This window comes from Meriones unguiculatus, chromosome 11 (assembly GCF_030254825.1).
Source record: "Meriones unguiculatus strain TT.TT164.6M chromosome 11, Bangor_MerUng_6.1, whole genome shotgun sequence".
Taxonomy (NCBI): domain Eukaryota; kingdom Metazoa; phylum Chordata; class Mammalia; order Rodentia; family Muridae; genus Meriones; species Meriones unguiculatus.
The window spans coordinates 98337077-98359032 of NC_083359.1; the positions used below are offsets into that span (position 1 = coordinate 98337077).

At 47.5% G+C, this 21956-nt stretch overlaps 1 protein-coding gene across 3 annotated transcripts in view; it reads right to left on the reverse strand.

Moving 5' to 3' along the window:
• Positions 1-7746: 7746 nt before the first annotated feature.
• Positions 7747-21956, reverse strand: part of Smyd3 (SET and MYND domain containing 3) — a 523810-nt gene continuing 509600 nt past the window's right edge. For all 3 annotated transcript variants that reach the window (XM_060364774.1, XM_060364775.1, XM_060364776.1), the window contains 2 exons: positions 21316-21424; positions 7747-10053 (listed from right to left, as the gene is read on the reverse strand). In XM_060364774.1, coding sequence (XP_060220757.1) covers positions 9952-10053; positions 21316-21424 — 211 coding nt within the window. In that variant the 3' untranslated portion in view covers positions 7747-9951. The remainder of the gene's footprint in view (positions 10054-21315; positions 21425-21956) is intronic.

Sequence of the window (21956 nt, forward strand, 5' to 3'; positions counted from 1 at the left end):
AGGCTCAAGCAATCCTTTCAACCCAGCCGCCCAGGGATCTGGGGCCTCAGCCTCGTGTGCCTGCTCCAGCTCCTCTGTTGGATTTTTCTCTTCTCACCTTTTGAACCAAAAATTCATTAAGTCTCCTAAAAAAATATTTCATATGAATTCCAGATTTTAAAAAGCAGGTTAGCTATCAAGTCTAGTTAATTGTTATGGAAGTCAAATTCAAAATAATTTCCATTTTCCATTCCTTGGGGTGGCCACAATTGGGTAAGTAAGACAAAAGAGGAACCCAGAAAGCAAGAAGCCCTATGTGGTAGGAGGCACAGATCTAGAATCGAGGCTACCTGGGAAGCTGGGGCTCCAGACACCTGGGTCAAACAAAACACAGGAAAACAAGTGTTGACAATGATGTGCAGAATGGGAGCCCTGGTACGTTCCCGGTGTAGATCTGAAATAGACTGCTCTGGAGAACAATACGAAAAAGTTAAACGTGGCTTGACCACGTGACCCAGCAGTTCCAGCTCTGGCTATGTGGCGGAAAGAGCTGGAAGCAGACGCTCGCCCGGGACAGTTGTCAGCGCTCACAGCGGGGCTTTTCAGAACTGTCCAAAGTCCCCTGGTCGCTGAATGGACTTGAAAAATGTGATGTGTACATACAAGTGCTATTTTTAAAAACTCACTTTACAGCCTGATCCCAGCCCCTTCCCTCCTCTCCTCTAGGTCCCACCTTCACGCCCCACCTGTTTCCCCTTCTCCTTCTTCTCAGAGAAGGGGAGGCCTCAAGGGGTATCAACCCACCCTGGCACCTCAAATTGCAGCAGGACTAGGGCCTGACAAGGCAGTCCAGCTAGGGGAGAGGGATCTAGAGACAGGCAACAGATCTGGAGACAGCCCCTACTCCTCTCGTTAGGAGATCCACATGTTGTTCTCACAGCACATATGCTACATGTGTGTAGGGGTCCAGGCCCGGCCTGCGCATGCTCTTCAGTTGGTGGTTCATTCTCTGTGAGCCCCCATGGGCCCAGGTTAGTTAACTCTGTAGGTTTTGTGGTGTCCTTGACCCCTCTGGTTCCCTCCCTCCTTCCTCCCACTGTTCTATAAAACTTCCCCGACTCTGTGGGTCTCCGCATCTGTTTCCATCAGCTGCTGCGCATAGCCTCTCAGAGAACAGCTATGCTAGGCGTCTATCTGCAGCACAGCAGAGTATGGTTGGTATTTACAGGTCGGCTCTTTCCCACGGGGCAGGTCTTAGGTCGGGCCACTCCCTCACTATCTGCTCCACCTCTACCCCCCATTTCATGTAGCTAAGACGGATTTTGGGTTGAAGGTTTTAGGTCCTCCCCTGGGAGTCCCACCTGGCTACAGGAGGCGCCGAATTCAAGCTCCTAAACAACCCCCCTCCCTCCCGCCACTAGGAGACTCAGCTAGGACCACACCCCCCCATAGATTCTCAGGACTCTCCCATGTCCTATATCCCAGAGATGCCCCCCCACCGATTTTCATTTTCTCTCCAAGTTCTCCCCCACCCCACTCCCTGCACACCTGCTATTATTCAGCTGGAAAATGAACGTGATTCTCACATGTGATTACAAGATGGCCGAACCCCAAAGACACTGCGCTAAGTGACAAGAGGGCAAACGGAAAGGTGAGTATCATCTGGTTCCAACTGTTCCCCACGCACAGGAAAACCGAAGTGCAGCCCTGGCTGCTTTGGCCCAGGGTGGTGGACGTTTACTGTGTTTCGGAAAGATGAAGGCGTTTGGGGGACAGAGGCGGCATGGTTAAGAACAACATAAATTATCTGCTTTTATTTGTCCTTTGAAAGTTTCACACCCATGTGTAATTTACTTTAATTACATCCCTGACTCTCTTTTCCACATCCTCTCAGTACCCGCAGAACATGTGTCCCTCCCAGCGTGGTGCCCCCGTTACTATCATGATTAACCCACTGAGTCCACGCAGCGCTGCCCGCATGCCTGTGGGCATCGGGCCATCCCTGGGGAACGAGCCACCAGCCAGTAGACACACCCAAAGAAAAGAGTTCCGCCCTCTCCCAGCAGCTGCCAGCTGCTAACGGCTCCCCAGCTGGGGGCCTCTGTAACCCCTGTGCCATCCACGATGCCAAGTTTACCTACCTGTGCTAAATACTGTCTAGAAAACAGAGGGGACACGGAACACCAGAAGAGTAGAAAGGCCAAGAAGCTAACCCGGGGCTGGAGAGACCACTCAGTGGTAAGAGCTGTTCTTGCGGAGGACCTGAGTTCAGGCAGCTCACAGCCACCTATAACCCCAGCTTAAAGACTTCTGATGCCTCCTCCGGCCTCTGTGGCACTTACATGCATGTGGTGCACATACAGACAGGCACACACACACGTACAAATGATCTTTTCATAAGAAAGCGACTCAAAATTTATTAACAACAGAAAGCAGCTACCACTCCGAACTGTGAGAGAATCACATGTGAACCCCGTGCCACCAGGGACGGGAACCTCTGCAAAGCCGGGAGCGCCGATGGTTCATTTGCTTTCTTGTCCCCTTATTTCTTCAGTGCTGGTCTCTCATTCATGGTCACTCTCCCACCGTGTGGTAGTGTGTACCTGGGGGCAGGTGTGTGCTGCAGTGGTGAGGACGGAAGCCAAGGCCCTGGATGCCAGTGAGCTCTCTACCACGGAGCTTCGCTCCCAGGCTTGGCACACTCCCCTCCCCAGGCTATGGCCTGGACTAATAACTCCTCTTGAGCTTCTGTTTTAAAATGCTTTCACTCTACTGTAATCCCCAGAAGATAGTTTTGCAAAGTATCATAGTCCAGGATCCAGTTCTTCTTCATTATCTAAAACCATTTTTTTTTTCTGGCTTGTGGTAATACAGGTGAAAGTTAATCCATGAACCTCCTGGCGACTGTTAGAAGGCAGACTGCTTTTTCTTCTCTCAAAAAATCCTTAAGATTTTCTTTTTTTTTCTTCTAGGTTTTCTCAAAATCATAATGATGCTTCTATTATGATTTTTTTTCTTTTATGCTCACCATGCTTGAGGCTCACTATACCCCTGAACGGTGGGTTAATGCTTTTGTCGGATTGCAGCAATTTGCAACCTTGTGTGCTCAAGTCGGTCTTGCCTTCTCCCCTTCTTTCTTTGTGTTGTAGATCAAATGTACGGTGGGTCTTGTTTATGTAGCACCCATCTCTGTGTTTACCATACTTCCCATGTGCTCCTCTCTCAGGGACAGCTTTTAAGCTGTCTGTCAGTCCAAACCTTTTCTTTTTCCACTGTGGTCGGTCTTCTAATTAGAATATCCACTCCCGTCTTGATTTCAGAAATCACACTTTTCACCTCTAGACTCGATGTGGTCCTTATCCAAATATAGCACGTCACTTTAAAAATGTGTAATGTTATGAATTTCGTGAGCATTTCATGCATGGACATGACGTTATCTGAATCATATTCACATACCCCACTTTCCTGCTCAACCTCACAGATCCGCCTCTGCCACGTCTCCCCCTTTTCCTATGGAAGCCCCTCCTCCTCCTTCCCATTGTGTCCAATTTGCAATGCCCAAGTACTTGGCTGTGGCACCATCTGGAGCCTGGTCTGAAGGAAAACTAGTTTTCTCCCCTGGTCAATAGTTCATCAGCTAGCAGAGGATGCTCATGAGCCTCTCTCCTCCCACTTTTATGATATAAAATTATTCTCTAGTTTCCAGTTTCTATAATATACTTATTTCCAGCAAGTGAAATCTAAGCCTGTTTCTTCTGTTTTTGTGGCTCTTGGTCAAGTTGCTTTTGATCTCGAGATCCTGAATTCCATGGCAAGGTCATTCGCTGAATAATGACTTCTGGGTTTCCTGAGGCTTGTGTAAGGCTGTCTTTCTATTTCTCCGAGAGCCCATCTCCACATCAGCCTGGATTTTCCTCTACTGTCCTTAAATGTCTCCAATGTTTCAAAAATTACCCGTGCCTGTGCTTTCACTGTCTTGATAGAAGGCTCTATTGCAGGACCCCATGTTCTACCACAGGAGGCTAAGAAGGACAGGGCAGGTGCGTGGAATCCGACTTTAAATTATAAACAGAGATGCAGGAAAAGATAGCTGTGGAAGCTGGAACCCAGTACAAGCAAAACAGGACAATTTGATAGAAAAATACACAGCAAGGAAAAAGAAATCAAAGTTCTCTGACATCTTAACATTACCGGAGAGGCATTACTATTGAGCTTGGAAGAGAAGGACGGACTTCCTGGAAAGTATAACACCATAAGTGTTTGTTTTTTTTTTTCTTTCCTTTTATCCTTTAGTGAGGAGTACAAGAATTGTTGTAAATTCACAGTGAGAGCAGTGGAACTAAAAGTGTCTGATAAAATGTGTCAATAAAATGGAGACAATTTATTATCAAGATAAGTAAAAGATACAGACCTGAAGAACAGCAGGGAGCTGAAGCCCCACAATTGTTTCCTCGGAGAATAGTCACAGGAGTGCAGGCTGACTTACAGTCTTTATTCTACATTTACTTTAAAAGAAGAAATTAATTTAAAAACTATTTTTTTATGTGTAAGTATTTACCTGCGTGGGTATCTGTGAACCACATGTGTGCTTGGTACCCTTGAAGGTCAGAAGAGGGGATCATACCTCCTGGAACTGGAGTTCTAGATGGTTGTGAGCCGCCATTGTAAGTGCTGGGAATTGAACTCAGGTCCTCGGAAAGAGCAGCCGTCTCTCCAGTTCCAACAGTTACTACTTAGAATTTGTTTTCAACTAGCATGCGAAGTAGCAGGCTTCACTGTGGTATTCTTATATGTACTTAGGTTTGTACATATGTGGGCGGGCCCTCTTTTGACTCCTCTCTCCCTTTCATGTTCATGTCATACATACGTGATTACCTTCTCCCTACATCCCCTCAAACCTCCATTTCCTCTCATGATGTCCCTTCTAGAGTCAGATCCTACAGTGACATTCTTACACACATGCGCACACACACACACACACACACACACACACACACACACACACACGACCCTGACAAAGGCTGTGGTCTGAGGCTAGAAAGCTAGACCACCTATTGTGGCAGGTTAGGGTTCATTCGGGACTCCAGGAAGACAGGGATTTGTAGCTCAAGCCAGGAAGACAAGACCCGGGGTAGCAATGGGGAGCCACTCTCAGATTCTGAGCAGAGGTGTTTCAAGAGGGCATGATGAAGTAAGCACCTAGGAGGCACCTCTGCAGCTCTGAGGGAGAAGGAAGGGGAGGACAGCAGGAGAGAGGAACGAGACATCTTCCCAGCCGCTGAGGGACAATGCTGGAGCCTGGGAATTTCTGGGAGTGCGAAGTGGCTCCCACTGCTTTGGGTTAATGGTGAACTTGCTGTGAGAATCATCCTGATGTTTACAAAGCCCAAAATGTCAGGGAGGTGTCCTGATTCGCAGGGTGTAGCTTGTTCTCCTACCAGCTTGATCTCTCGTAGACCTCAGAGGAAAGGAGGAGTCCGATGTCACCCGGAAGCTTCCTTCAGTGGTTATATGCATGAAGATTTCACGGTGTTTCATTGACAATGTCCAGAGCCCTCTCCTGCAGGACCCGGGCGGGGACTGTGGGCGCATCTTCTCTTGACTGGACTGGGAGGGAATTCTCAAGGCATCTGGCTCCTGCATGGAATTTCCCTCCCTCCCTGTAGCTGGTCTAACCGGAGGCCTGTGGTTTGCCGCCGTCTGCCTCCTGCTTAGAGGAAGTGAGGGCTCGGTCGCCACCATGAGTGGATTCCCAAGCAGCTAGCTTCCTCCCCACACTCTTGGCATTCATGTGGCACGGTTATAAATTATGCCCGGCGTGTTCATTTTCAGTCTGAATGTGCTCTCATCCCAGAGGAGCGACTAATGGCGTCAAGTTACTGATGTGAAAAAAGCCTGCCGCTACAATGACTGTGGATTAATGAAACAGCCTCGTGGAGGCTGGGGCCGCCATCAATCCTCAGCCACTGGTGATACGGATTTTAAATTGTGTTCTCTGACCGTTTCCCTCTTCGCCAAAATTATTTTGCTGTAATTTTATTGGGTAAATGTTTGTCATTGCTTAAATGTTTGCTTTTTATTAAAACTGGGTGCACAGAGGGTACCTGCATCCTTGCACACGGCAGACTGGAAGAGAGAGATTTCAAAGCCCATCGGATTTTCTCTAGGAGGCGTGAAGACAAATCTCTTAATCCAGGATCATCAGTGACTGATAAATTTCATTCAGAAAGCTGGCGAGCACGGCATCCTATCTATGAACTCTGCCCACGCACCATGCAAGTTATTCCCCCAACTTTCTCTTGGGGCCTTGTACCTCCCCAGTGAATCAAAGGGGGGAAAAGAACAACAAACAAACAAACAAACAATGATTTCTCTTTACTTTCTTTCTTTCTCTCTCTTTTTCTTTCTTTCTTTTTTTCCAAAATGCAGGAAGTTAATTTTTTTATTTGATGAGTATCCCAGAGAGTCCACTGATGGGCTTTGTTCTCAAGATCTAGATTCTAACAGCCAGTTATGCCGGTCTGCTTCTGGAAGTACAGGGTGTAGATTTCACCATATTCACTAAGTCCAATAATAACATGAGATAGTTTCAGGGCTGCTACAGTGAATGGCATGGATGGGAACACCCCCCCCCCCCCGCCATGTCTGTGCCTCTGCAGTGGGCCTGTAGCTGTTTCTACAGAGACATTTACCCATGCCCTGATTTGAGGTTGGCACAGGCCTACGGGACTGTGATGAAAGCAGGCTTGAAAAGCACTGGTCTTTTGATTTACTGATCTTGGAACTCTCCTGGCATGTGGACACAGCTGGTTAGCCAACCTAAGGGGCTGTAGCATCTAGCCACTCCAGTTCTCCAACTGACCTACCAACGGCATCCATGAGCCATGACCCTGGGACAAACCAGAAACGTCCAGCTCAAATTGCTGGCCTACAGCAGAGTGAGCTCAAAAGAGTTATGTTGAGCCTCTGCGTTCTGGGCTTGTTTGTTATCTAGGAGAAGCTAACTGATACAGTTTACATTTTATTTGGCCTTTGTGTTCACGTTTCCTGAAAACATCAGAATCATTTAATGCATATTTGTTGAATTGGGTAGAACTGGCCTTTCCAAAGGGCCGAGGTCAAGGTCATCTCAGAGCGACTTAGCAAATTGGGGTTGGGGAATGACAGTCATCTGACTTCAGACTTGTTTTTTCACTTGTGAAACAGTCTCCAGATCCCCATCTTGTGTGCTACTGTGGTTAGCAGAGACAAGGCATGCCGTGGGGATGTACTGGCCGCCTGACAGCTGGGGCATGAGCAGAAACACCCTTAGGAAAAGGCCTTGGTCCTGCACACTTGCCCGTGTCCATGGCCTCAGATGTTTGGCAGGTGGCTCCCCGCTTCCTTTGGTCATCTTTCTCTGCTACAAAGTAAGGTCTATTCCTTCAGGCCAGGCAACCGGGTGTCATTCTGACAGTGTCTGCCTCCCTCCCTCCAAGGGTCGCTGTTCTGGGTTCTGTCTTGACACCCTACCCTATAACAGGAGGAGTGGAAGGAGGCCTACTATCCAAGGTCCATTTCATCTGCAGCAACCCACGGCCTGCTTTACTCTCAGAATCTCACTGAAACGTGAAGGACCACACTGTTCCAGGGCCAGTGAGCCATAAGAGGCTCAACTTTTTTGGAAAATGATAATATTTTTGTTATTCATCTAAAGCAGAAAGACAGAGAAGCAGGCCAAAGGCTTGGGGAATAGAAAGACAACAAAAGCAGAGAAGGCCAGTCTAATTTGAATGGGAATGAAAACACACTTTACTACAGGGCAGTAGAGCTCTCTGCTCTGCCCAGCAACACACTGAGCCACAAATTTGAGCAATTACAGAAGAAATATGTTTAAGAAAGTATTAACACACACAAAGAACTATAAAATACAAGAACGATTTACACAAAGAGCTGAGTTCAGTATCTTTTTCTTTTTATGTGAGACTTACCGTTTACCAGGAATGTCTGAAATGGCCTAGTCCTAGGATTTAGGATAATGATTCCTGTGTTGGGAGGGATTCAGAGAGTAATAACACATGTAGTTATTTATCACAGAGGAGTAAAGACAACATTTCAACATTCTGCTTCTTCACCAAAGACTCAGAACAGACCAAATATTTGTGAGCAGAAAGGGTGAGGCCAGAGGCATCACGGTACCTCGTTTTGAGACATACTACAGAGCCATGATGGCAGAAGCAGCATGGTCATAGAGTAACAACAGACACATGGAGCAGTGGGACAGAACAGAGAGCCCAGAAGTGAGTTTGCACACCGAGCCAGATAATTCTCGACAAAGGTGTCCAAACCTTGCAGGGTATGTAGCTGGCCTCTTTAACGTGTGCAGGGAAAGCAGGCAAGAGATGGAAATGGAACGGTTTTATGATGGACCTCAGCTCATGATAGATCAAAGAGCAAATGCAAGAACTGAGCTGGGGACACGCATGGAAATACACCTAAGAAAGGGCAACGGAATATCACAGATGCTGGGATAAGCAATGGGTTTATATGACTATAAAAGCAAAGGGAGCAAAACCAAAGACAGAGAGACAATGACACTGAAGTTCTGCCCAGCACGCAAAACAACAGAGGAAAAGACAATCTACAGAACTGAGAGAATTGTTTGCCAGCCATCCTCCCAGTTCACATCCATAACACACAGTGTATTTATCCTGTGAGGAATTAAAAAACAAGATGCCAATTACAAAATGAGCAGCTGCTCTGAACAAGGCACAATCAAAACCATCGGTCGCCAGGGAAACGGAGACAGTGAGGCATCATGTACACCAGTTAAAATGCGGTTAAGCCAATAGCCAAGCCAGCAAAACCCCGTATGTGACCAGTGCTGGCGTGAACATGGAAAACAGGAACTCTCATACCCTGCTGTCGGGTCCCTAACCCAGAGCAACAGTATGGAGGCTCATCTAAGAAGCCAAAGTAGGACTACCATGGGAGCTACTTATCCCACGTCTAGATATACGTCAAAAGGAAATCAAATGTGTAAACCCCAAATACACCTGCCTGTCCGTGTCGACTGTGAGGCCATTCATAATGGTGGATGCTATGATTAGCTTAGGTCCTCACCAACAGGCACAAATTGCACGTAAGTAGCCGAATATTACTCAGCCTTAAAGAAGAGTGAAACCACGTCATCTGCAGCAGGATAGAGAGAACTAGAGGAAATGGTATGAAGGGAAATAAGCCAGGGACAGAGACAAGTACCACACTTTCTCCCTTGTGTGTATAGGTTGGGGTGGGTGAGTAGGAGAAATGGGGAATCGTGGGGGCAGAAAAATAAAGGGAGGCCAGATCTGCTCTTTGATAGCTGCATGTTGTATACATGTATTCAAATACTGAAATATCACAGTGAACCACTTTAGTAAGCACAATTAATACATATCAATAAAAATAAAAGAACAACTAAAAATCTGCTTCTTGATAAGATGTGTTCAGGAGTAAATGTGAAAATGATTACCTTTATCCAATCACCTCTATATACATCCAAAGAGGAAGTTTTAGCTTATTCCACCTTATTTTTGTTCCGTTTTGGTTTTGACACAGGGTCTCTCTACAGAGGCCATGGCTGTCCTGGACTTCCCTACGTAGACCTTACTGGCCTCGAACTCACAGAGATCCACCAGCCTCTGCCTCTTGAGAGCTGCCTGGTGTTTTATTTCCAATGCTGAGATCTTAAACACGAAAATCATCCGTGAGGAGGTGAAGCCAAGTGGCCAGATGGCATTCTCAACTCCTCTTCTGTATTTAAGATCACAGTTCTGTTCTACCACAAATGAGTGTTCTCACGACACACCACAGAAACACATATACCCACAGAAACACAATGGTGCTCTCTACAGGAGGCTCACACAGCAGACATCACAGAGTGTGTGACCTCGGTAAGGCGTTCGATGAAGGGAGCACCACCTCCCCTTTCCCCCCCCCCCCAGGCTGTCCTTAGGAGGCTCTTATGTTGGCATCACACTCTTCCATGAGGAGAATCAGGTCCTCAATCAGGCTGTGCTCTCGGCCGTGGGTCACTTTCATAATGTCGAAGGCCTAAGGAGAGAGGACAGGTGGCAGATTAACACCTCAGAAGAAACAGGCCCCTGCCTGGCGTTTCACCCGTTTCCCCAGGGCCCACAGCTGAGCAACCGGTCTTTAAGGAGATGGCAGCTCTGTGGTTCACAAAACCAGGCTACAGATGGCATGGGTGCTGCTGGGCTGTCTGAAAGCTGGACTGTACCGGTGGCAACCTGGGCTGACACCATCTTCAGTGACTATACCGGTGAGCAGGGTTGGGCTGCTAGGGTCGGGACCTGGTAAGGCCCATTAAGACCACTATACCGCACAAAAGAAGAAATGGTATCCTCCCCACAGCAGTTTCTAAAACTATTGATTTTGTGTTGCGGGGTGGAGGGCTCTGTGTGTGCCATGATGTGCTTGTAGGGAGGGGGTCAAAGGACGTGAGGGAGCTGGTTCTCTCCTACCCGTGGGGTCCAGGGATAGAACTCAGGCTGCCAGGTTTGGTGGCAAGCCATCTTTCTGCCTCATGATAAATTTTTATTTTTATTATTTTTTTTTTTTTTGCATTTTATTCTCACCTACAAGTTCTTAATCACTATGTACAGGGCACGCATATTCTACGTTGTCTTTGTGACAGATGCCGGTACAGTGGTGGCATTTTGATGATCCCTTCCTTCAGCTTCCATGTTCAGTCTGTTACTAAATTTTGAAACTCAACCTCTGGAGTACTTTGAAACTTGGGCTGAGCTGGTGAGTCCTCCAGAAGGAGAGGACAGCAGAAATAAAGTTAGCAACCTAAAAGCCAGAAGTCTCTTGCTCCTGGGACAGCACCTTCCAAGCTGTGAGGAGGCCAAGCCATGTGCAGAAGGCCCATGTGGGAGGCTCTAGATGACTAACTCTGCTAAGCCAAGACACCAGATACCCAGTGAGGATTCAGATGACCCGGGTGTCCAGGCCGCAGCCAGCCAGGCGCTGTGGAAAAGCTGGACACTGCTCCCGCCGAGCTCGGCTCTAATTCCTGACGCAGAATGCTGAATGCAATCTTACTGTTCTCCGCTCTGCTGAGTCTGTGGATGGTTGACAGTGAACGCCCCCAACAGCAGCATCACACACATGGGCGGCAGGGTGGGAACAGGGAGGGAATCCAGAGCTACTGTATCTGGTGTGTCTGTGCCCCAGAGACCCCCTCAAGACATGGTGATGGTGGCTGTGAAGCACCAGGAAACCTAACCCCCCAAGCTGTCCCCACTGAGAACAGGTGCAGTAACTCCCACAATCACACCCGCTCCTAAAGTCCGAGTGATGACCCCTTTATAGGTGTGAGCAACTTCACCATGTTTACAGACGCTGTTTCAGAAGCTGCTCTTGAAAATTTAGGTCACTGCCAGCTGGTTTTGCCTATGATACGACCCAGATCTTCCAATCTACGGGTTTGTTTACGCTGTCATTATTAGCGTGTGTGTTTCTTCTGCTGTTTTCTTTGCTAAGTATTTGCTGAGATAAATCCTCAGGAGTGCAATCCTTAGGTTCAAACACCTTAAAGCTATGTAGATTTTGGAGCTGGACAGCGCTGAGTGGGCCTCACAGTGCGAACCCCCTCAGTCCTGTCTACATTCATCAAGCTGCACACCCTCACCTCTACAGAGGGGCCAGCTGAAGGCAGGGCAAACAGAGTGTTTAGACCAATGGCTGCCAGCAGCCTGTGCTCCTGCCTCCTTCCCTTGTTTCTGTAAAGGTGTTCCCTCTCGACCTAAGGAACAGGAAACAAGCAGACTTTCCCTGTCTGTCTGTCTGTTTCTCCCTCAAAACTGAAAGAAAGCTGTGACAGCTCTGGCAGCCAGGCCCACAGGAGGGGCCAGGGTAGACAGGGGCAGGGAACTTGTCTGTCCTGCTGCAGTTACCACACATATCCTGAGGCAGGACTTGCTAGAGTGGAGGGGAGAGCCGGAGCTGCCCCACCCTGCAGGCAGCCAAGCTCGCCCTGGCCCCTTCGGCTGTGCTGGACCTGCCGGAGACCTGTATGATGGTGTCATTACAGAGGCTTCTGGGTCAGAAGAGATCCTTCACGGGAGGCCACTGTGGCTGTCGGGTCCCCCTCTATAGACCTAGGGCTGGCGAGGCTTGTGATGTGCAGAGGAGAGGGGAAGGTTCTCTGGGACCTGGCCCTGCGACCACCCTGAGAAATGGCTCAGCCGGCACAGTGCCCTCTGCTGGCGTGCTCTCACAGCTCCTAGGCAGACTGGAAGCTTTGCCTGGGGGGGGGGGGGGGTCCGCAGCTTCTCCACCCCAGGAGGACCTGGGCCTGCCTGTGACTTGACGGACAACCAAATGACAAGGCCATCTGCTTGTTGCCCTGACAGTGGAAGGCTGATGTGTGTTGTTCCAGTCTTTCTCAGTATCCCTCTGCAGTTCCAGCCCTAACCAGAATTTTCCTGTGTACTCAAGGGGGCAGAGCTGCCATCTGATAGTAGGGCAGGTGGCCAAGCTCCACTGGGGACATGGGGCCTATGGCCACACTGGGGCTGCGGGACCCAGCAACAGGGATGCCACCATCACCTGGCCTCGCGGCCACAGTGCCAAGATGGCTTTCTGCAGGCAGGGCAAAATGTCCAGCTAGACATCCTCCCTGGTCAGTAGAAACTGGCTTAAGAGGAGGCAGAGTGGAATGCCCAGCCTCTGGGCTCACCGCAGGGTCCACTTGGCCTGTCCTGTGTAACCTCTAGAGAGCTGTGGACACTGTAGTGACAATGGAGAAGAGCAGAGTTTCCTGGACACAGCTTTAGACAGCCCTGAGGACCCTGGGGGAGGGGGTCAAATGATGGCTGTATGCTGTGTCCTCACATTTGCTGGTGAGCTCAACATGAGGGTCATGTGGGGGCAGGGCACGAGTGTTCCGGGATCCCGTGCACCATGGTGGCTAGAAGCAGAGGACAAGAGTATAAGGAGGGGACAGAGGTCTAAGGTGAAGCCAGTAGCGGCGGGGGTAAGGGTGAGAAAGAACCAGAGTATATCACGCGTGTAGAAACCAGAGCTTGGATAGAATGAATAAGCATGCTTTTCCCTGGGTGGTGGTCATATATGGAAAAGTGATGGGCAGAAAGGAGAAAGACGGTCTGCCAGCAACTTCCATGTATTTGCAGGTGTCAGTGATGGGACATGGTCGGGCAGACCTGAAGATGGAGGACATCTGGGGCTTGTCTTGGATGCCACTTGTGTCTTCCATGGTCCTGAGGAAAATACCTGCCCGGGATGGCAGAGAGCCCTCAGTGGGCTTAGCACACCCCTTCCGCTCAGCTGCAGGGCGAAGGACGCTTCCTCTCACCTCACCCCCCACTCCCCGCACAAAACCAACCAACAAAAAACCCCGAAGTGTCAGTAAATAAATCTTGGCTGAGCCATAGAAGCTGTTGCCAGGAGCTCAGAGTCTCCCCACCCTCAGCTACATGCATGCGTGTTGGGGGGGGGGACAATTCCAGTTTAATTTCCTGTAGTGGCGTATAAAACAGATTAGGGAAAATATAAAACTGAAGCAGGCTTGGTTTGGGGAAAGCTTCTCTCTATTAAATTTTATTTTATTATTTTTTTAATGCTCTCACTTGAAAGGAGCCCGCGTACAATCTTGAATGGAGGAGGGCTCGTTTGAAGCCTCCAGTGGGATGTGCAGCACCCACCTACAGATTCTAAATGTCACACCGGAAATGGTAATGCGGATTGTCTGCCACACGAGAGGCAAGGGCTCTCCGAGAAATAAAGAAAAGGCCCCCAGAACTGATTTCCATCTCATCGTATCTTTTTTTAAAAAGTAATTTTAGAATTGTGGCCATGTGTTAAATAAAATGAATGAGATCAAATCATGATTTAAAGTTGGAAATAATATGGCTTTCTCATTAATGTTTAATATAAATATATTAAATTTATCAAGGATTTCATATGCTTTCTACTGTGAGCCTGGGGAATGCAATAAATGACTTCCCTGAGCATGATTTAAATATGGATATAAAAATCAGAAGGAAAAGAAACATGTGCAAGATAAGAGCTTCTAGATCAGGTCACTACAGGGGACGGTGCAGCGACTTTTCCTCATCTGTCCATTCCAAGATGAAAGCAGTGTGTCACCAGGGGAGGTAGTCTGGGCATTCAGGAGGGGACATAGAGCTGTGTCTCAGGGCCACTGAACCCCTTTGCAATAGGCAGCAGGAAACCCCAAAGCTTCCCTGCAGACCCCACACCACTCCCTCAAGGGTCACTTCTCAGGGGTATGTGCTCAGGGTGGGGGCGGGGCAGACTCTCCCTGGAGAGAGCAACTATCTACCCATTTACCCTGTACCTTCCCAGCAGCTCCAGCAAGTCAGGAAGGGCCCTCGCTGTGGGTGGGGCTCTGTCTCTGCTGGATAGTTGTGTCCGTGAGATCATTACAGGGAAAGCAGAGTGCTGGATGCCCACACGGAGGGTTATAGGTGTGGTGAGTTCAGGGCTGCCTGTCAGCGGCAGAAACCAGGCCAGAAAGAGCTGCTGTTCGTGAGGCTGGAAGTAGTGGCTCAGGGGTTAACGACACTGGGCTGCTACTCTAACAGAGAACCCGGGGTCAGTTCCCAGCCCCCATAAATCAGCTTACAACTACCTGCAACTCCAGTTTCATGCTTTTTTCTGGCCTTCATGGGCACTACATGCCTTCAGGCAAAACACACACACACACACACACACACACACACACACACACACACGAGTTCTTATTGCTAAGATCTTTAATATAGTAATATAATGATGTTTTTAAAGATTTATCTATTTTCATCTTCTGTGTTGCGTGTTTTGCCTGCACACAGGCATGTCACTGCATGCTTGTTTAGTCTCCTTAGAGGTGAGGAGAGGGCAATGGACCCCCTGGCGCTGGAGTTGTAGATGGTGTAAGGCACCATGCGGGCGCTGGGAAATGGACTGGGGTCCTCTCGGGAGCAGCAAATGTTCCTGACTGCGGAGCCATCTCTGCAGAACCAACCCAGTAGGTATGGACACGGTGCCCGGGACTCTGAAGGGGTCATACATCTTCCCCGGATGTTGGCGTCATCGAGTGAATGAACGGAAAGCACAACTTGGGTTGCACTGTGCTGGGCAACACGCTACAGCAGACAGAGGAGGGACAGAGAGGTTTGCTTCTGTTTCCAAGTACTGTGACTGATTTCTCATCCGATTCCACCAAGGTCAGAGAGCTTACTCTGTCTGAGCCTCACACTTACGAACCTTTTACATTAACTGACGTTTGTTTACCGGCTCAGAATGTGGCACGCGCTCTCCTGTGACATGTGTGTTTTACATACTGGCAAAGGGTCTCTAGTCTGCCTTTTTGAGTAGAGTTTCATAAACATCACTAGTGGTAGTGATACATTTTCCTTTCTCCTTGTCAGTTTCTGGCTAGCTGTCCTTATCGGCTGTAGTCAGAGGCTTCGTGTTTACCTGTGCTTGCAGGTTTGTTTTCTGTCAGGTCTACAGGTTTGGTGGGGTTTTGAGACAGTCTTGCTATGCTATCCAGATAACTAGGGTTCCCCAGACTGGTCTCTGGGTTCCCCAGACTGGTCTCCAACTAATCTTCCAGCCTGGGGCTCCAGGGCAGGGTTCTACCTGGTTTTGTTTCCACTGTTTGAAACTATGTGTTTTGATGCAACTATGTTTACTGTTACATCTTTTGGGTAGAAGGACATTTCCACTATATGATGCCCTTGGTCTCTAGTAAAGTTTTCTTTGCCTTGAAGTCTATGCATATGATATCGATTCAGCCACTACCGCTTTATTTTGATTATGTTTCCATGATGTATCTTCTTCTGTCTTTTCACTCTTACTTCGTTCATAACGTTATATTTAAAGAGGTTCTTATAGGCAGCACATACTTGGGTCATTTTCAAATATATCTGTCCTACTAGTGTTTGCCTTTCAGAGTATTTAGACCAACGATTCTCAATCTTCCTAATGCTGCAACCATTTAATACAGTTCCTCACTCTTATGGTAAACCCCCAACCATAAAATTTTTTTCTTTGCTACTTCATAGCTGTAATTTTGCTATTTTTATGAACAGTAATGCAAACAGCTACATTTTCTGGTGGTCTGAGGCGACCCCTGTAAAAGGGTTGTTTGATCTCCAGAGGGGTTGTGACGCACAGGTTGAGAACCAGTGATTTAGATCATTTATATAGACTATATCATTATAATGTCATTATTACTACATTAGAATATTGTAAATATACAAATTTTTATTGTTATTTCTGCATTTTTTTGAATCTCCCCCACCCCCACCTCCATGTTACCATATCTATTTTAACATGGCATTTAAGGATTTATTGATGTAGGGACAAGTCCTCATGTAGCTAGGCTGGCCTTGAACTTGCTGTGTAGGTAAGGATGACCTTGAACTTCTCATCCTACTGCCTCTACCTTCCCAGCACTGAGCGCTTCAACTGTCAACACAGAAACCTGAAGAGGAGAAGGAAATCCTGCTTAATCCTATTTTTGATTACTGTAGCCTTTCCTCCTGATGCCTAAAGATTATTATTTCTTCTGTGATTTTTCTTTTGTTTTAGAGAATTTGGGTGACAGTCCTTTTAGGAGAGGTCTGATGGTGATGAGCACTTTTAATTTTCCTACAGCTGTGAACAGCTTGTTTTTGTTTTTGTTTTTCAGTGCTTGAAAGATGTTTTTGCTGAATTCAGGTTTGGGGGTTAACAATTGCTTTCTCCTAATACTCTTGAAAACCATGGGTTATTTTGTAGGATTTCGGGCAAACCACTCTCATTCAGGTGTCCTTCCCCTGTCAGCAAGGAATGATTTTGTCCTCCTGCTATCCGCAACAATTTGTTTCGGGTTGCAGTGTTTTTTTTTTTTGTTTTTTTGTTTTTGTTTTTGAGGGATGAACCTAGGTGCGAATGGCTTCAGGTTTAATTTGGGAGAGGGAATATTTACTTAGTTTTATATCTTTTGCCAAATTCAGTAGTCTTTTCTTTCTTGGGAAAACTACTGCAGTAAAATATATAAGTGATGTGTATTTTTATATATACTTAAAAAAATTTGCCATGTTAGTTGGCTAGTTTTATGTCAACTTGATACAAGTTAAGAGTCATCTGAGAAGAGGGAGCCTCAACTGGGAAAATGCGCCCACCAGACTGGTCTGTAGGCAAGCCTGTGGGGGTGTCTTCTTGACTGATGAGTGATGTGGCAGGATGACTGTGGGTTGTGTAGGCGACCCTGGCTTGTGTAAGAAAGCAAACGGAGTAATCCAGGAAGAGCGAGTCAGGAAGCACGCTCTTCCGTGGCTTCTGCTGCAGCTCCTGCCTCTGGCTCCTACTCTAGATTCCTGTCCTGGCTTCTCTCAGTGATCGACTTACGGGTTGTAAGAGGAGATAAACCTTTTTCTCTCCAGGTTGATTTTGGTTATGGCGTTTTTGCCACAGTGGTAGAAACCCTAGCTAAGGCAGCATGCTGGCCTTGGTTAGATGTGCTGGCCAGAGGTACACTACTGGGCAACCAAGACCACCATCCAGGTGCTCAACATCTGCCACACGCCACGCTGTAAAGGTGTGCCTGCTACATAGCAGGCGCCTAGCCCGTGCGTTCCTCGGGCCCTGGTCACCACCGCTCTGCCTGTCCTGGGAGCCTCACATATGCAGAATTTATAGCACACGCCTGCTGTGTTTAATTAGTGTAATACCTTCAGAGTTTATCAGAGCGTAGAATGGGAGCTTCATTCTTCGTAGAGCTGAATAATACGCTTTTGTGTGTCTGTAGTTACATTTTGCTCCACTGACAGACTGCCTTTTGATGTACAATGCTTATAATTTTGATGAAGTCCACTTGCCAACCACTAGGCCTTAAATTTTCCAGGCCTTTGTCGTCACAGTCAGGAAATCTTTGCCAAACTCAATGTCTTGAGGTTTTCCTTCTTTGCTTTAATCGGTTTGTAGTTTCAGCTGTTATGTTTAGGATTTTACTCCATTTGAGTGACTTTCTGTATGTGGTTAGGTGACTCTCACATCAGCCTTTGCATGTGGACATCAGTTTCTCTAACACCATTTGCTGGAGTGATTGTCCTTTCCTTACTGAGTGGCGCTGTTGAGAACTACTTTTCCATATGCGAGAGGGTCCCCTGCATTTTTTACTGTGTAGGTCTATGTATCCATCTTTACACCAGTAACAGACTGTTTTGATTACTGTAGTTTTGCAGTAATTTTTGAAATCAGGAATTGGAATTCTCCAACCTAGTTCTTTTTAAAGATTCATTGTGGCTATTTTGTTGCGGGGGGTGGGGTCTGAGTTTCCATGTGAATTTTAAGATTGATTTTTCTATTTTGCAAAAAAAAAAAAAAAAAAAAAAATAGATAATTGGCTTTTGATGGGATTGTGGGTATCACTCTGAGCAGTGCCAACATCCTTAGTTTTCTTATCCGGAACCATGAGGTGTCACTTTATATTTTAACATTTTTCCTTCATCATTTTAGTTAATTTCTAAAAATTTTATGGTATTACAAATGAAAAATTCAGTTTCTTTTTTTTGTTAGTATATAGAACTTCAAATGACTTACGAATGCTGATTTCAGATTGCACTAATTTGCTAATTAAGTTATTCGTTATAATGCTATGTGTGCTTTCAACATGTAAGGTTTTGTCATCTGTTTATTTTTTCTTTTCTGGTTTGGATGCTTCTATTATTGTTTCAAGTACTTTTTTACTTATCCTGTTTTCTCTTCTCTTTCTGGAAGTCTAATAGCAGAAGGTTAACATCACTAGTAACTGGTCCCCAGGACCCCAAGGTCTTGTTCAGTTTTAATTTATTATGGTTTTTTTTTCCTGTGTGATTGCTCTTACAGGGGGTAGAGCCTATCATTCTGCCTCAGTTTCCCAGTCCACACTCAATTCCTGTCCACTTTATTTTGCTTCCTGAACTTCCAGGCTCTTACATTTCTGTTCATTCCTTCGCATCTTCTTTCTCTTCATCAAGACTTTCTACGTTTTCCATTTGTTTTGATAGTGTTTGTAATTGCTCACTGAAGCATCTTTACAGAGGCTGCTGTAAAAATCACTGTCAGGTGACTCTAATGCATTCTGCTATCTCAAAGCTGGCTTCCACTGATTTTAAAGATTAAGACTGGTTCTTTGCGTGGTGAGTGATTTTTAGCTGAAAAATGGGTATTTTGAGAAGCCGAATTTTATGCAAACCTTGCTCTCCCTGGGTGTCCCTGACATCACTCTAGAAGGGAGCAGCAGGGTGATACCGTATTCGTGCCTGCCAAAATCACAAGTTCAGAATTCCTCCCCAGGTCCTTGCTACCATTGGGTTTAGACCCTCTAAAGGGGACATTTATGCCTATTTTCTTTAAGACTGTTTAATCACTTTGCTTGCATTTCATCATCATTTTTTCCTTGCCTCTTCTTAGATCCTCCGAAGCTGGCGTTACAAGAGGTTGTAAGCCTCCTAAAGTGTGTGCTGGGAAACAAACTCAGGTGCTCCAGAAGAGCAGCAGCCTCTTTTAAATGCTCAGCCATCTCTCTAGCCCTGTCTCCTCTCTTTCTTCTGTCAGAGCACACACCTGGTGTTACAAAGTAGGGCCACATTCAAGAAGTATCAGAACCAGGGGCTTGGATAGCATCAGCGACCCTTGTGACATATCACGTCTCATGTCCTCTTTTCCTCCCTCCCACCCACTCGCGTGACAAGTTGTGACACCCACATGTGCAGAGGGGAAACTTTCGGTACATTACCGTCCCTTGTTGCAACATTCACTGAGCAGATTATAGTGTCTTCTGTCTAGATGGACTGAGTGATTGACATGTCATTGACCAGATACCAGAAGGGACATTCTCCCGGTGACAGCAGGAGGGTCTCCTTCCATCCATCTGGGAAAGGTGCCCAAGGAAGAAGAACAGGAAAAGATGGACACTTCCAGGAAGCCCCAGTGTTTCTCTCCTTGGCTGAAGGCTGGTGTCAGTTAGAGATCAGAAGCAGACAATGTGGCTTGCCTTCAAACACAAGTTGTCGTTAATAATCCTTTAGGCATTTATCACCTTCTGTGTTAAAAATGCCACCATGTGGGCTCAGTCCCCCTGGACACTCCCTGAGAAGACCTGTTGCAATCCTTCTACCACAGATCTCCCGAGGCATGAGTGTTGAGGCCCAGAATTCCCCCTTCACATATCAATGGCTCTCCAAGAAAGCCTATGGGCAGGAGCCAGATGAGCGCGTGACTGCCATGAAATGGTGGGAGGAAGTTCCGAGGTGTGGGAAGGCCGTCCTGGCTTTTCTCACTCCTTCCCTTCCCCTTTCTCCAACAACAAACACATTTTTGGTTTTAGGTATTTTACCTGATGCTGAGGTAGTTAGAAGGATGAGAACAGTGACTTCTAGGCTGCTGGGCTTTGGAAGGTGGCCCCTGCTGAAATGTTGAAAGTACCCCACTGGCAGAGCCAGCAAAGACTTGTAAGAACCAAGATAACAAAAACGTTGGAGCTGAGCCCTGCAGGACTGGTAGAGTCCTGCCAGCCCCGGTGGGCCAGGAAGTACATTGACAGTAGAGGAAATGGCTTTGTAAAGACCTGAGAGTTAGTAAGGCAGCACTGACTAGGGGAAACAGCCTGTTCTGGCAGTGGGAGGGAGAGAGGTGAGTGGGGCAGAGCCTGATGGCCAGGTCTCCCAGCCACGAGAAGACAATCTTGTGTCCAGAGGCTGTGTGTGGAGAAGGGTGAATTATGGGACAGGACGCATGTGCAGTGGTGTCCTGAGGATCTCACGGGTTCGTGAGAGTGACTGTTATCGTGACTAGGTGCCTGGGGGGGGGTAGTGTGGTGGGTTCAGTGATTGTCATGCAGAGATGAGGACCTGAGTGTGAGCCCTGGGACTCATGTTGGAAGCTGGCTGTAGAGGAGGGAACTTGGAATTCCCTGTGCTGGGGAAAAGGAGACAGGCAAAATCTGAGATGCTCACTGGGAGCCCCCAGATACGGTGATGGCTCTTGGGGAATGACACCTAGTTGACCTCTGGCCTCCATATGCATGCACAAACAACCTGCACACACGTGCACGCGCACACACACATAATGCACAGGCAAGTTGATCCTACACCGGCAGTGTAAAATGAATTACAAGGCAGAAACTGGCAAGTGTTACAAAAGTTCCTAGAGATGGTTGTTAAACACCTACTAGCACGCTTGGGCGTGTGTGCTCACGCGCTAAAAGCAGAGTTTAGCGTGTAGAAGCAGAGGCCTGGCAAAGGCTAGAGAAAGGTACACCTGGTGGAACCCGAGTCTTCGCACACTCACCAGCCTCAGGTTCTTCATGGCTTGGGGAAACATGCCTTGATGGAGCTGCAGCTTGCCGACTTTCATCACTTGCACACCTCTGACGGGATGGCTCCCAGGGAAAAAGATCCTGGAAGAGACCAAAAGGCAAACGGTGTCGGTAGCTCTCGCCTAGCAGCCAGCATTTCCTCAGAAGACTGGGAAGTGGGGCACTCTGGCTGTGAGTGTTAATGAGCTCCTGGACGGAGATGAGTTTGTGATCTAGAAGCCAATACCGAGAGGAGGGGATGTATAAGCTTTCTTCAGACCCCAGGACACCTTTTGTAGAGAGGTCACAGGGTCGTGGTGAAGAGAAACCCAGCTGGACCTGAGCATTACGTGTAGAGAACGCTGCCTTGCATTGTGGCCTATGAAGCTGACCCTGGTTCTCTTCCATGAGGCTCCAACACTAGCCCAGCTCCATCAATACACATGTGTGGAATAAATGAAGACATCTGCTACGCTGGAACACTTAGCCATGGCTACATGGGCCCACAGCTCACGGAGGACACAGGGCTGCCGTCATCTAAGGGGATAGCTCCAAAGATGGCCACACGACCATCTAGGCAGATGCCGCCGTCCTTCGGAGAAGCCGGCTGGGGAGCCCATCATGGTTCACCCTG